This window comes from Branchiostoma belcheri, unplaced genomic scaffold (genome assembly GCF_001625305.1).
Source record: "Branchiostoma belcheri isolate BF01 breed outbred unplaced genomic scaffold, Haploidv18h27 scaffold9, whole genome shotgun sequence".
NCBI classification, from domain to species: domain Eukaryota; kingdom Metazoa; phylum Chordata; class Leptocardii; order Amphioxiformes; family Branchiostomatidae; genus Branchiostoma; species Branchiostoma belcheri.
The window spans coordinates 3,324,561-3,338,922 of record NW_017804575.1 but is presented as its reverse complement, the minus strand read 5'-3'; the positions used below and the strand labels follow the sequence as shown (position 1 = coordinate 3,338,922).

Here is a 14,362-nt window from a genome sequence, read left to right as displayed (position 1 = left end):
TTTCTGTAGCCTAGAAGCCAGACGTTTCCAAGGCATACACAGGCCAGCTCCTCGACTCCAGGACGCCCAACGAGAAAATTTGCCTTGGGCAGTTGGGGTCTTCCTGAGGCAAAATTTCGTCGGGAGCATGTCGGCCCTGGAGCCGAGGAACAGACCAGGGCAGGCTCCTAGTCTCCACCAGACTCCTTTGCAGGCTGAATAAATACTAGTAGTAGAAATCATAGAGGCCATAGAGGGTCCGGTTTGTCGACCAACTCCCCTGGCCAGCTACATTCTTTTTAGGCCGATTTCTGCTATTTATTCAGCCTGCAAAGGGGTCTGGTGGAGACTAGGAGGCTCCTGATGAAACAGGGTTCGAGGCTACACGCTCAGCTGTCCGCAGTCCTTCCAATGGAGCGTCAGCCCCCGGGTACATTACGGATGGACTTAACGGTGGAGCATTACCGGAACGCACGCGATGTGACGGACTTGTGCGGCCTTGTATGTGTGTTAGTCACCGTAGTACATGCAGACCAACAATTAATCTTACATAATATAAAGGCACCAAATGCAATTTCAGGGCGGGAAAACTGGAAATATTCTGAATAAGGCAATCTGTATGATATTGACCAGATATTGACACATATTATCCCACATTAGCACGTTTGATACGTTAGGCATTTAAAACTGCGGAAACAAGCTCCAAGATGAGTCCTAGCCGTTGTTTTCTGCGTGGTACCCTAAAAACCAAGCCAGGCCCTTCCAGTAACCGTTTTTCGTTAGAATTTTTGGCATTTTTGCTCCACGAATGTCGAGATACATTGGGGCAGTGTTGTTTCAACTTAATATGTAGATGAGTGACTCGAATGTTGACTGAAAAATCTGGTTTCCAAGCCCTAAAAACTGCACTGGATGCCTTTAATATTTCAGATAAAGAGTTCGTACAAGGCTCTTTTCTGAATAGGAATGTTATTTATACATGTTATCATTTCATTTTATGTCTTTATTATCTATATTTCATTTTTGTATTTTTCATCATTCATACTTCAAGCTTCGAATTTCTAATTCGTTATGTATTTTCCGCAGCTCTAGCAGCTCTAGCAATTATTGTGTATTCTTTTTCATAGCGGGAACATGTATATCGACAAGATACATGAATGTAGGTCATTGCAAAAATCTCTTCTCCGCCTCCATTGGGAAATTACTATCTAATGTGACTGAGTCACTGACCTACATATTTGAGAAAATAGAATAACATTCCTTTATTTGGTCCTGGCACGAAAAACGCCATACCAAAACGATCAGGTGCCCCATATTTAAACACAGACTTGACAGACGTTGACGATGTACTAATCGCCACCGTCTATCCTCAAACACGCCACAGTGCATACTTACATACTTACAACAGAACGTGTTGGCTCTTTGCTCGAGCCAGACGAGTAAGTTACGACCTTTAAACAAATACATTTGCTGTTCAAACAACGTTTTTTACACAGTGCGCTGTGGGTCTTTGCACCACACTAAAGTTTACTCCACCGATAGCTATTGGCTCACGCCCAACTTCAAAATAAACTGAAGAAATCTTGAAAATCAATTTAAAATCAAGTTTACTCCACCGATAGCTATTGGCTCACGCCCAACTTCAAAATAAACTGTAGAAATGAAATCAATTTAAAAGTTGCGAAAGAGATGCACTAAATGGAACGTAGCCATTTGAGTGACACAGATTCCATGGGACACCGGAACGGTATGGTTTACCTCCCCTGGCACTTGTTAAAGAAGCCAGATCGGGGCATATCCGACCCCGCATATGGGCGGGGGCTCTCACTCAGCCATTCCGGTTATTCCAGTGCGCCTCTCGGGGAAAGACCAGTGCATGTTTGGGGCCGTGGCTACGAGCGGAGCCAGCGGAGTGGAAACACGACCCAAACATTAGCGTGATCCCGTCCGACAAGTTTTCGATAACTACGTAAAGATTGCGGTAAGATCTCGCCATTCTGAAATGTCGTATTTGTGTCAGGGGATTTATGTAAATCAATGAATCTTGTACAGGACGAGGTTAAATCGTTCACGAATTGCCCGGGACAACCGCGGATATATATATTTGACTCAAGACCTGAGGTTATGATCTATATCGGTGACAAATGCGATATGGCCGCGAACATCATAAGTTCAACAAGCATGGTGTTTGTCGTTGGCTAACAATACCAAGGACGACGTGCCTGCGTTGTGTTGGCAACACAAGTCGTACCCAGTCGGAATGCCAGGATTCTGAAGGATGGGGAATAAGGACTCAAGACCCGTGTCGGTGCCCGTACACCGGCGGCAGAGGGCTAAGCCGCCGCCTCAGCCTGCTGTGCGCCAGAGCACCCCGAGGAGCAGCCCCGGGAAGACTCGGCTCACCCCGCCGCCGAAACCGCCCAGGGCACCCCGCCCGCCGCCGCCGGAGAGCCACGGCCACCACAGCCGCTCGCTACCACTGCCCAAGAGACGGGGACGGCACCACGGCAAGAACCAGAAAAACGGCCACGTTCCCAACGGAGCCGGGCGCATCGGACAGACAGGAAATCTGAGCCGTTCCATGTCAAACTTTGAGGTATGTACACTGCATTCTAATCACCCCCATAAAACATAGCCTTAAGTGACACATATATAGATCCCCATAGTACTACATAATATATCTTATACGGTTTATTTACCGAGCTCCAACTATGCGTATCAGTGACGAGCCCCTGCCAAAATAGAATGGACTCTTTGCATGATTAGATCAGATAATCAAAAGAAGATGATAGGCGGAATTCTATGGGCTTGTGCCTTCTTTATAGACTCCGGGCGGTCTACATTCAATATGCAGGTGTCACGCAGGGAGAGGTGAGAGCCAGGTCAGCTGTCAGTTGTACATGCATGATCGTACCCTCCCCTTCTGGTCGTCTGTAGAGTGCTGAAAGGGCCGTGTGGTGCCGCAAACTTTCAACAACTAGTCTAGAGGGATCTTTCTGTACAAGCCAGGTGTTCGGCGATACAAAACTCAGAGACACGCCAACCCCTGTCTGTTTGTGGTATAGTCTATTGAAGATCTATTGAAGAGTGGACTTTACTCGTCAATGGCACGTTTTATGAGAGCAGACTACAGGTGAAATTGCATTCCTCAGCTTTGTTGTGTTGTGTGTTGTGTCTGTCCAGGTGAGCGGAGCCATGTCGCTGCCGAGGACCGTGAGCGACACGGCCCTGCTAGGCACACCGCCCACCGCCGACATGGGGACCATCCTCCGCACGGAGATGACCATGGCTTTCCTCAGCAGGGGGAAGAGAGAGCTGGAGCTCGGCGGGAGGGCGATGCGCATCCTCCCGGACGCTCTGCTCTCCCTCTGGGACCTCCAAGTCCTCGACATCAGCAAGAACAAACTCCGACAACTCCCCAACAAGTTCCGACGTCTCCGGAGCTTGGAGACCCTGACTCTCAACAGCAACGAATTCAAGACATTTCCTGACCAGATTACCGACCTCGTTAATCTGATAAGCCTTGACATGGGATACAACGAGCTCAGAACGGTCCCCAAAGGAATTTCAAGACTAGCCCGTCTTGTGAACTTGATCCTGAACAACAACAACTTCGCGGAGCTTCCGGAGGAGGTGTTGTATCTGATTACGTTGGAAAACTTGAACTTGAGCTACAACGTGCTTGACGAGATACCGGAGAAGATCTACAGGCTACGGCGGCTTCGGGGCCTGGAGCTGAACAACAACAACCTGACACGCTTCCCCCTGGGCGTTCTGGAACTGTTCAATCTAGAGGTGAGTGTCGTCTGACGGAAATGATGATGTGTGTGGAACCATTCCAACATTTCCTCCATCTATTTGTGTACCCATTCACGGTAGCCTGGATGCCAGACCCATAGCACGCTACAAGGCCCAATAGCCAGTGTGCAAGATACTGGATAACTTTGGGCCTTGTGTGCTGTGGGTCTGGAATTCACAAAAGTTAGGCCCTGCGAGTTTATGTTGCATTCTTGCAGTTAGTCCTTCGTAACAGCAAATGAAGTTCACACAATTTTATTTTTCGCCAGAACAAATACTTGAAGGCCTAAATCCCATGCATGACTCGGTCGCTGTATTTTCTTCTCTGTCACCACATATTTTATTCCATTAGCGTGTGGTATTTTGAACATAACATGACATAGCATAACATAACATACCAATTCATTGCGCACCACCACATACATGCATCATTTATTATACACCATATCTCAATTCTGTTGCAATAACACCGGTGACCCCCATATGTATCTGCACTGTTTACTTTCTTTACTCTCTTTTTCTATGCCTTTGTCGTTTTTTCTTCTATATTTATAACTGTCTATACTATTATAAACGTCCATCCCCTACACACCGTGCCCTACATCTACTATAAACGTCTATCGTTTTGCAATCTTGGCAGGCCCTTGTTTTATCTTAAATTTGTGATCAGACCCTCTCTCTGCTTTCCTTATAAGGGTACGTATTCAACATCAGAGATGCCCAAACGAAATAATCATTACAACACTTCTTCTAACGAAAACCTTCTACTGAAATTATATGCATTTTGCTCCAGTAAACAAAAAATTGCACAGCGTAGCTTTGGTGAGAAATCTGTAATTAGGTCGCAGCAAGTAAATTTTATGGATGACATCCTCCACAGATTCCAAATCAAATGCGAGCGGGCGAAAAAAAACAAGGCGGGTCGAAAAACAAGGTTCCTACGATTGAAAATTTGACTCAATCATTGTACAAATGGTTTTGATTCAGTAGGAACATCACATATACACAGGCAGCATCACATATCACTGCATCAAAGTAAGAAACAAAACATTAAATCAGAGCCTTTCTTTGTCTCCTCTCTTCATAGTTATCTGTCATCCACCTTCCGACATGTTGTCCAGCAGATATCTTTGCCCATTTTCGGCATGTTGTCCACTGTCAGAAGGCAACAAAATTTATTGTTTTTTTTTCCAAAATTAGGCGAAAATTAATGCCCGCGCTGATGTCATCCATAAAAATTACTTGCTGTGGCCTTATGAGGAATAATGACCCCTATAATCAACGTTACTCATCATGACGTATACGCACAGTGCATCAGCCGTAACCAGTCTTTCTCCGTTGTTAAGACTATGTCAACACACCTCTGTGGACAGAACGGTTTGTCTAAAGACAACAAGGAACTCAAGCCTAACAGCCGAACGCTGGGCAAACCCTGCAACATCCTTTGGGACACCTTTCTCAATGATTTTTTAAACATTCAAGGACAGTCTCACCCCCCCCCAAAAAAAACACATGCACACAAAAAAATGAAAAACTTTTATGTACAAGTTAATATGTTATCCTTTGTTTGGTTAATGTTTCATTTGACAGACGTGTTTCATCTGTGCCTTTGGTGAATGGGTCGACTTGGATGGTTCCTTTATGTCTACGTTACTTGTGGAAAAGAAAAAAAGAATGAATATTTTTATAAGAATCAGTGGGAGACACCCCCTCTCAGGATATCCCACAAGGAAACGCCTTTTAAGGCCACACCAATTTAATTTGTTGGTTCTCGGATTCGCCTCTTCATTTTTTTCTGATTTGCAAAAAAAAATTGATTCTGGTCCTGAATCAACTGAAAAATGCTCATGTTTTGCCCCCAACAGTTGAGGAAAGTCCTTTTCTTCCTAGTTGTTACAGTTTTCCCATCTATCATTGCAGTGGTTTGATTAAAAGTTCAAAATTCAATGTTTAAATTTTAACCCAGCCTTTTGTGTTGACTTCATGGCTCATTTCGTAGCATTTAAGCTTATAATAGGATGCGTAGACCTGTTTTTATTTTTTATTTTTTCGCCCAGTCGCTTCATATTTTTTCTGAAAAAATCCGAGAACCAACAAATTAAATTGGTGTGGCCTAAAGCTGTTTTGAAAGGACAGCAAGTATTCCCCTTGTATCTGTGACACCATCTACATGCCGACTGACAAGCACTTCAAAAGAAGATCGGTTTTGATCCGCTGTGCTGTGTTTGAAGTATGGAAGTAGGGTTTAGCGCCCAGCTGTGTCAGTTATTGGAACCGCTTTGCAGCTGCGATGACTGGCACAGTACTAGTATATCATATGTGAATGGTGTGTGATGTGCTTTGTGGCGGATGGATTTTCTTGGCGTTGTAGTACAGAAAACGATAACTGTCTAGGCAAAGTAATCCTTTGGAATGAAGACGATTAGTGGCTATCCTTGTACTTTGTAATAGAGCAATGGAATACTTGTATAAAATTCTGTCATATACTAGTATCCTTTTCGACTGTCTCGTTGAAAAAAAAAACAGGACAAAAATCGTGCGAGGGGATGTGGCCACGCCTGTATTTCACCACAAGTCATTACAAAATGCAAATCAAAAATTGATTGACATACTACAGGACCCGGAGTAAGGCCACAGCAAGTAATTTTCATGGATGACGTCAGCGCATTGATTTTCACCTGATTTTTTTGGGGAAAAAAACAACATTATGGTCAACATGCCGAAAATGGACAAAGATGTCTGTTGCTATGCCGGAACGTAGATAGCAGATAAATTCGAAGAGACGAGACAAGACAAGGCTCTGATTTAATGTTGTGTTTTTTTTACTTGATGCAGAGATGTATTTATTTCATTCCTTTTATATTTGATGGGAGCGATGTGTATATGTGATGTTCCAAGTTCCAACTGAATCAAAACCATTTGTACAATGATTGAAAACTTTTAGTAAGTTGTTTCAGTGAGAAATGGATGATGTAATAGTTGATAGTAAACTCAGCACAAAAAAGGTATCATTTCTTGTTTAACAAGGTTAATGATGTCAAAATTTGAAAATGTAGGAATCTTTTTTTTTTGGCCGGCCTGTTTTTTTTTCTCCTCGCCATATCGCATTAGATTAAAAGTCTGCGGAGGATGCCATCCATAAACTTGACTTGCTGTGGCTTAAGTTACTAAGGCCGTGTTCATGTGAAGTCACCCAAGGCGCTTTACATGTGGTTTACCCCGAAGCCGGTTTCAAGTGGCTCCATCTGAACGCTCCAAATCACATTGAAAGCGCCTCGATCCCAAGCCACTTCTAGAGGTGGTTTCGAATAGGTTTTCCCGCATCGCGATTTGCGTCTGAACGCAATGTGATTTCAATGTGACTTCATTTGGTCATGGATTAGGGGGTGATATTTCTTTATTTATATGCAATACCAAATTTTACGTGTCAGCAACTTAAAGAGTAGTAATGGTCAAATAATGTGTCCGTTCTAGGACGAGCTTCACCGCCTCTGGCGGGACTACGTCGGCATTCGGCCGAGATACGCTGTTGGGGGGCACCAGGAAGCAGGTCGTTGACCTCTGACAATAATGACACGCTACCTAGCGTGTTTTCATCAAACAACAATGAATGTAGTTTCGGAGAATCGTGATCGGGCACGTTTTAAAAGGAATTTATGGCACGTGGACCAGATGTGAGGAATGTGAGTTACCCGAATCGCGGTTTGGGTGACTTCACATAAACATTATCCAAACTGATAACCTACAGGTCTCTGATAAGCACGTGTCACTGATAATCTCGTGACAGTTTGATGGCTCAAGGGCTCTGATCCTACTAAATTATACGCTTTGTCATACATCACTGACAAGATAGGAAGATAAAATTTTAGTACCGATGACAGTCATCATGTTAGGCCATGTTGATTTAATTATATGGATGACATCCACGCGCGCATGAATTTTCGTCCGTTTCCAAAAAAAAAAGTTTTCGACCATACTGTAAATCGTACAAAATGAGCGAATATATGTTGCAAAAAAGTACTGGAATGTCATAGAATGCCGAAATCAATTCAAGAAAAGAAGAAAATGTGAAGAACGTAACTGACAATGAAAAGTCTAGTATTATTCGCCATACCATACTCTGTGTGTTAAGTCATTTGTTCAACCTTTATGACCACGTACTAGATTTCATAATGAAGGAAACTTTTTTTTGCCAAACTTTTTTTTATTCGCACGCTCGCGTCAGTTTTGGTAGCCTGGTTACCAAACCTATTATAGCTCCCGAGTCCTACATCCTCTCCGCAACTCGGGAGCTATAAGAGATTTGGTAACCAGGCTACAGTTTTGGGGGTTCCCAGACGATGTCACCAGACTTGCCCTGCAAGTCGACATTTGTTTACGACACTGAGTCACTTTGGAGCTGCGTGTGACATGAAAAAAGTATCCTTTTGGTGTCATTTTTTCCAACAACCGAAACATTTCCACATGCCAGTCTCACGGAGTAACACACATGTATTTAGACCACGTCACTTGACCCTTGATAGACCTCAGGCATCACTCAGTGATCCGTCATACCCGAGTACACTTATTCAATAAACGTTCTGAAATGGTTTCCTGTCTTTTGTTTCCCAGGTGTTGAACCTGAGTTTCAACAAGATCGGGGTGGTGCCAGAGGATATTTCCCGCCTGGGCAACCTGAGCAAGTTGGGGTTGGCGAACGCCGGGCTCACCCAGCTTCCCGACAACATCTGCCGGCTCACGCTCATGGTCGAGCTCGACCTCTCAGACAACCGTCTGTCGGAGCTTCCCGCGGAATTTTCCCGCCTTAAACTTCTGAGGAAACTGGAGCTGCAGTGGAACGTCTTTGAAGACTTTCCCGAACAAATCTTACAGCTCAGAGGGCTGGAAATCCTCTCGTTGCACAACAATCGTCTGAAATTTCTCCCGCCAGGAATTGTCGGCCTGCAGCGGTTGAAGAAGCTGTGGATCAGCAGCAACCGTCTGACGACAGTTCCCTCAGGAGTGTGCGAGCTGCCCGATCTCGCCAGCCTCCATCTCTATGACAACCAGCTCATCTCGTTCCCACCTGGGTTCGAGAACGTGTCCAATCTGCCCGATCTGCAGATCTATCCACAGAGAAGCATCATATTTGGATAAGAAAACCAAGCTACGCTGTTGCAACATAAGAAAAGGGCGTCCGCATGTGAATACAAAGGCAATATCTGTAGTATTTTTTATCGCGCTGGTGCGAATAAAAGGAACCAGAGGAACTATCTTGAAAGCATGATTTTTTACAACCAAAGTTTAGTGCATGTTGAAGGATTTAACAAACGAATAATGTCATTAAAAGTAACGGTATCTTCATATTCTACGGCACTGGATTTTGAAAAGTACATGTAGTACTAGTAAAGAATGAAAAGAAGACTTTGAAGAACTCGCATCGAGTCCCAGTGGCATACATTCTATGTTGTCCGGCTGTTGTATATAGTGTTACATTCCTTGAAATATCGCCAAAGATTGTGCTTCTTTTTCTATACATTGCAATACTAGCGTGATGTGCTTTGAATAAAAACCACTTTGAATGACACTCGCTCAGGAAGCATCTTTTCACGTAGGTAGTAATGTGCTTCCCACTGCAGCGACATCTAGCTGCAGTGAGGAGTACACCAAGTAGAACCAGTCTGGACAGTTTCTCCTGCAGTTCTATGTTATTCCGCCAGATAGAGTGACAGATGTTAAACTTCATCAACTTTCTAGCATGTTTTGGTGGTCAGGTATACAGTCAGGCGGAATTAGAGTTCCTGCAGATGAAAATTTTGGATGTTAGTGAAGTCTGAAAATACTGGTTCCGTACAATTGGTAAAGATGGTCACTGTTTTCTCCAAGCAGATGTTGGGATGGAAGCTCGTCACAATTTTTCGCTGCCCAGTTTTTCTTAAAACCTGCTTTAAATAAGGGTATCGAGTCTATTGACTATTTTGGAGAATGTGGACCCATCCATACAAACAATATCTTCCTGACTGTCAGACACGAAGGTACCAAAAGAAGCTATCTAGAGTAAAACAAATGTAAAGTACAACAAGGCTGTTCTTAGAATTCTTTTTTTTTTTTATTTACTTCAGAATTCACCTCAAAACAAGGCTCGTGAGAGCCACTTACATGTTTTGGGTTACAGTGATGTCTGCGTGGTCAGATATTTGTTCACCCTTGATTTAAACCGTTGGAGGTTGTAATTAGCGGTGAAACATTCACGGGGAAGCTTGTTCCACAGTGAAGTGGTTCTGGGGAAGAAACTGTCAGCATGAAATTTTCTCTTGACTGATGGACTATTGAGGAAGAACGGGTGATTTTCTGCTGTTGAGGTGGCTAAGCGTGTTCTTGCAGAGAATGTTCTGAGTGGGGGTACGAGGGAGTGAAGTTCAGCAGAGCATCTGCCGTGGAAATATCGATATAGTAACGCGCCAGGCTTGCAACATCGCGCCGGTGTGAAAGCACTTACACACGTCTTTACTTTAAATTTCAAATCCGCCCCCCCCCCCCCCATTGTCGTACATTCAGCCTTTTAAAAGATAATGTAAGAAAATTACACGATGGTTAGTCACCACTTGGATGCACAAGGATACAGATGCGGGGATTATACCCGGTGAAATGCCTTTGTTTAGGTGTTTAGGACCCACAATGGATAATTAGCAAATTAGGCATAAGAAAATATCGATAACGACTGTCCCGAGGGCATGTTTTGCGATGGATATCTTTGAATATTTGAGACGAAGCGTAACACTTTTTCAATAGCTAATAGTGTATTTTATATGTGGTCTCGTTGAACAACCTGCGTTTACTAATGTTAAACGTTAGATTCAATGAATAAGACGGTGCGTTGGATTGGTTAGACTGGTTCTGTTGCAGTACCAAGGCCAGCCACCAGGAGGCCCAAATTTGACTTTCACCTTCATGGCTTCATCTTCCTAAGACCTACCCACATACCAAATATCATCACAATCCACAAAGGCCTTCTTACGTTATGCTGACCACAGGTATGCGGAAACACACACAGACACACGCACACACACACACAGAACAAAAATAATACCTACATTTTCACATAGGTAAATACAGTACCCGTATCTCTCATATTCGTTGAGTGTGTCTGTACGGAAGATATGGGGCGGAATGATACAGAACGACCTGGTGCCCCGATATCACTGATATCGTTATTGGACACGCGGCACTTTGTACAGTCCATCAGTCTTCCCTGCCAGCATTTCTGGGGAAGCACTTTGGATTAATCCAGTTAATGCAGTGCATCCTACAAAAGGTAACATCTGGTATCGACTTGGCGGTGACTGATTCCAGCCCTATCCCGAGCCATGTTGAGCATAACTCCGAGGAAACCACCGGCACTGCGCATGCTAGAAGTCGCCGGCAGTCACGTTTTTTTCTGTGACGCTCCTAGGTAACCCGAGCCGCTATTGTCTCTGTTGTATTTATGGACTCACTATGCAGCGTTTCGAGATGTTATCATGAGTTGGCATGGCAGAGTCGTGTGGATTTAAAAACATGGAGAGACGAGTGCGGATACGAAGCATCTCGTCCGAAGAGGTAGAACTGACTTGGGAGGGGCAGGAAACAGTCGAAGAGGAGGCGGAATCTCACGCCCCGAAACGCGGCTTGATTACCGAAGATTCAGAGGGGGGAGATCACGAAACGCCGCGGGCCGACGTCTCTCCGGCTGCCGACGAGATACCGACGTTCATTCCGGGCCTGGGGAAACGTCTGGGCGAAGCCGACCTCTCAATGGCGACGGAATGTCTGCAGGAGATCGATTCTAACCTCCTGGATAAGAGAGAAATGTTTGACAGGGAGTTCCTCGGTCGGGAGGTCAAGCTGACCGGGCTGTTACGCTTTGGGGTACTGGACACAGGCTTCACGTTTCTGGAGGACGATTCTTTTGAAGTTCCTCATGACATGACGGAAAAGTTTACAAAAGACACGGGAGAAAAATCCACAGCGGGTGTCATTATTTACACAGACGAGGACACCTTGCTACCCGTGGTCTCCTACTTTAAGATCAGGATAGAAGCTTACCCCGACGTGGAGACGACGAAAAAACGGAAGACTTCGGACACAGACGCCAGTAAAAGTTTTCAGCGACGAGCTTCTGATTTATTTATTCGAGTGTTCAAGACTTAAACAAGCAGGTAGCCATGCTGTGAACTGGATAACCCTATTGTGTAGCTGTGTATCTCATACTCTATACGAGGAACAAAGAGTGTATTTAAGTTGTTTCTAGGATACCTTTGAGTAAAGGATTCATCCGTAAAGGCCTTTGAGCCTGATCCGTCCAGCAGACCATTTCCTTCAAATGTTCTAAACGATCTTTTATTGCCTTCGACAGAAGGCTATGAAATTGTTTTGGTACTGTTTGGCAGATTGTGCACGATCAATTTTGAAGGCATGGTCCGAGGTTCACGATTTTTGGTAGGCAGGTTGCATTAGTGATGGGCATTGTCAGGGCCAAAAATGGGCTTCGTGGGGGGTTCTTACGTGACTGGAGCTGACCTTTTGTGTTTGCGTTTTTTGTTGTACTCTAAACAACTTGAGAATCCTTAAATGGTTGTCTATGATTTTGTTGTTGTTGCAACAGGGGCCGTACGTATAACTACCGTACGTAGGGTCTGTCTTTCTTACAACTGTTGGCAACAATCTGGATTATTTTTCTCATGCTATCTCAAGTAGAATCTTTTTATGGTTTATGTTTCTCACTCCTTGCTGAAAGATTTTGAGAAGATTTTGTGCCAGGAAGCGGATAAGTAGTATGATACTTGCAGGTACGGCGCCATATTTTAGCCTCCCAGATAGACAATACCTTAACAACCCCTGTGTGTGGGAGAGACTAAAACCCAGCAACAAAGAAGGGTTAATTATTTGGCTTAAAGTAAGAAAGGAGCGTGACAATAGAACAGGTAGACATGGTCCACTAATGCACCTCCATTGAATGACGCCACACACCGTGAAACACTCTGGTACACGTTTGGACATAATCACCGTAAGGCCATGTTGATTTGATAATATGGATGACATCCACGCGCGCATGAATTTTCGACCGTTTCCAAAAAAAAGTTTTCGACCATACTGTAAATTGTACAAAACAGTTGCAAAATGAGCAAATATATACCGTAAGTTGCAAAATAAATATTTGAAAACGATACCAACGTCGTAGAATGCCAAAATCAAACGAAGAAGACGAAAATGTAAAGAAATAAATTTGAAGAGTAGATTTTTCGTCATATACTCTGTGTCATTTGTTCAACCTTCATGACCACGTACATTTCATAATGAAAGAAACTTTTTTTTGCAAAACTTTTTTATTCGCACGCTCGCATCAGTTTTGGGGCTCACAAAGTATATCATCCATATAATCAAATCAACATAGCCTAACATTGCGTGCGTAAGAGCCTACTTTTCGTCACATGAATCGTAAGTTGTATAGAGAAGGGTAGACCTGTATAGAGACGTGTAGAGTTGTATAGAGACGTGTAGACCTGTATAGAACGGTGAAAACTAAGTTTTGAAGGGTGAAAAATTAAGTTTTGAACGATGAAAAATTGAGTTTTGAAGGGTGAAAATTGGGTTTTGAAGGGTGAAAATTTGAGTTTTGAAGGGTGAAAATTGGGTTTTGAAGGGTGAAAATGGGTTTTGAACGGTGAAAACCGACCCGATGAAGCCTTGTTGAAGTTGTACCTTTGGTCTTTCGTATTTATCAAAGCAGATGTTGGGATGGAAGCTCGCTACACTTGTCGCTGCCCAGTTTTTCTTAAAACCTGCTTTATAAATAAGGGTATTGAGTCTATTGACTATTTTGGAGAATGTGGACCCATCCATACAAACAATATCTTCCTGACACGAAGGTACCAAAAGAAGCTATCTAGCACGCTCGCATCAGTTTTGGGGCTCCCACAGTGTATCATCCATATAATCAAATCAACATGGCCTAACATTGCGTGCGTAAGAGCCTACTTTTCGTCACATGAATCGTAAGTTGTATAGAGAAGGGTAGACCTGTATAGAGACGTGTAGAGTTGTATAGAGACGTGTAGACCTGTATAGAGAAGGGTAGACCTGTATAGAGACGTGTAGAGTTGTATAGAGACGTGTAGACCTGTATAGAGAAGTGTAGAGCTGTATAGAGAAGGGTAGACCTGTATAGAGACGTGTAGAGTTGTATAGAGACGTGTAGACCTGTATAGAGAAGGGTAGACCTGTATAGAGACGTGTAGAGTTGTATAGAGACGTGTAGACCTGTATAGAGAAGGGCAGACCTGTATAGAGACGTGTAGAGCTGTATAGAGACGTGCAGACCTGTATAGAGAAGGGTAGACCTGTATCGAGACGTGTAGACCTGTATAGAGACGTGAAGACCTGTATAGAGACGTGTAGACCTGTATAGAGAAGGGTAGACCTGTATAGAGACGTGTAGAGCTGTATAGAGACGTGTAGAGTTGTATAGAGACGTGTAGAGCTGTATAGAGACGTGTAGAGCTACATAGAGAAGGAGAGACCTGTATATAGAGATTTAAAATTTGACACATTGAGATGTCATTGACGA

General features: G+C 43.7%; 2 protein-coding genes across 4 annotated transcripts; both read left to right on the top strand.

Moving 5' to 3' along the window:
* Positions 1 to 1,685: 1,685 nt before the first annotated feature.
* LOC109487710 (leucine-rich repeat protein SHOC-2-like) lies at positions 1,686 to 9,322 on the top strand. Of its 3 annotated transcripts, none has more exons than XM_019791759.1 (3): positions 1,686 to 2,575; positions 3,163 to 3,774; positions 8,389 to 9,322. In XM_019791759.1, exons 1-3 carry the CDS (start codon positions 2,258 to 2,260, stop codon positions 8,911 to 8,913), a joined length of 1,455 nt encoding a protein of 484 aa, XP_019647318.1. In that variant the 5' UTR covers positions 1,686 to 2,257; the 3' UTR covers positions 8,914 to 9,322. The 3 variants fall into 3 exon arrangements, with proteins under 3 accessions (XP_019647318.1, XP_019647319.1, XP_019647320.1); XM_019791760.1 differs by lacking the exon at positions 1,686 to 2,575 and adding an exon at positions 2,767 to 2,850 and having other exon boundaries at positions 8,389 to 9,319; XM_019791761.1 differs by lacking the exon at positions 1,686 to 2,575 and adding an exon at positions 2,821 to 2,861 and having other exon boundaries at positions 8,389 to 9,318.
* Positions 9,323 to 10,990: 1,668 nt separating this feature from the next.
* Positions 10,991 to 12,210, top strand: LOC109487736. Its single transcript, XM_019791797.1, has one exon. The coding sequence runs from the start codon at positions 11,287 to 11,289 to the stop codon at positions 11,944 to 11,946; it is 660 nt and encodes a 219-aa protein (XP_019647356.1). The 5' UTR covers positions 10,991 to 11,286; the 3' UTR covers positions 11,947 to 12,210.
* Positions 12,211 to 14,362: the final 2,152 nt, after the last annotated feature.

What these genes read in the sequence shown, in the direction of transcription:
- LOC109487710 (XM_019791759.1), top strand. Translation starts at nt 2,258, where the DNA reads ATGGGGAATAAGGACTCAAGACCCGTGTCGGTGCCCGTACACCGGCGG. An exon ending in GTTCCATGTCAAACTTTGAG is followed by an intron (nt 2,576 to 3,162) that starts GTATGTACACTG and finishes GTGTCTGTCCAG; the next exon opens with GTGAGCGGAGCCATGTCGCT. An exon ending in TGGAACTGTTCAATCTAGAG is followed by an intron (nt 3,775 to 8,388) that starts GTGAGTGTCGTC and finishes TTTGTTTCCCAG; the next exon opens with GTGTTGAACCTGAGTTTCAA.
- LOC109487736 (XM_019791797.1), top strand. Translation starts at nt 11,287, where the DNA reads ATGGCAGAGTCGTGTGGATTTAAAAACATGGAGAGACGAGTGCGGATA.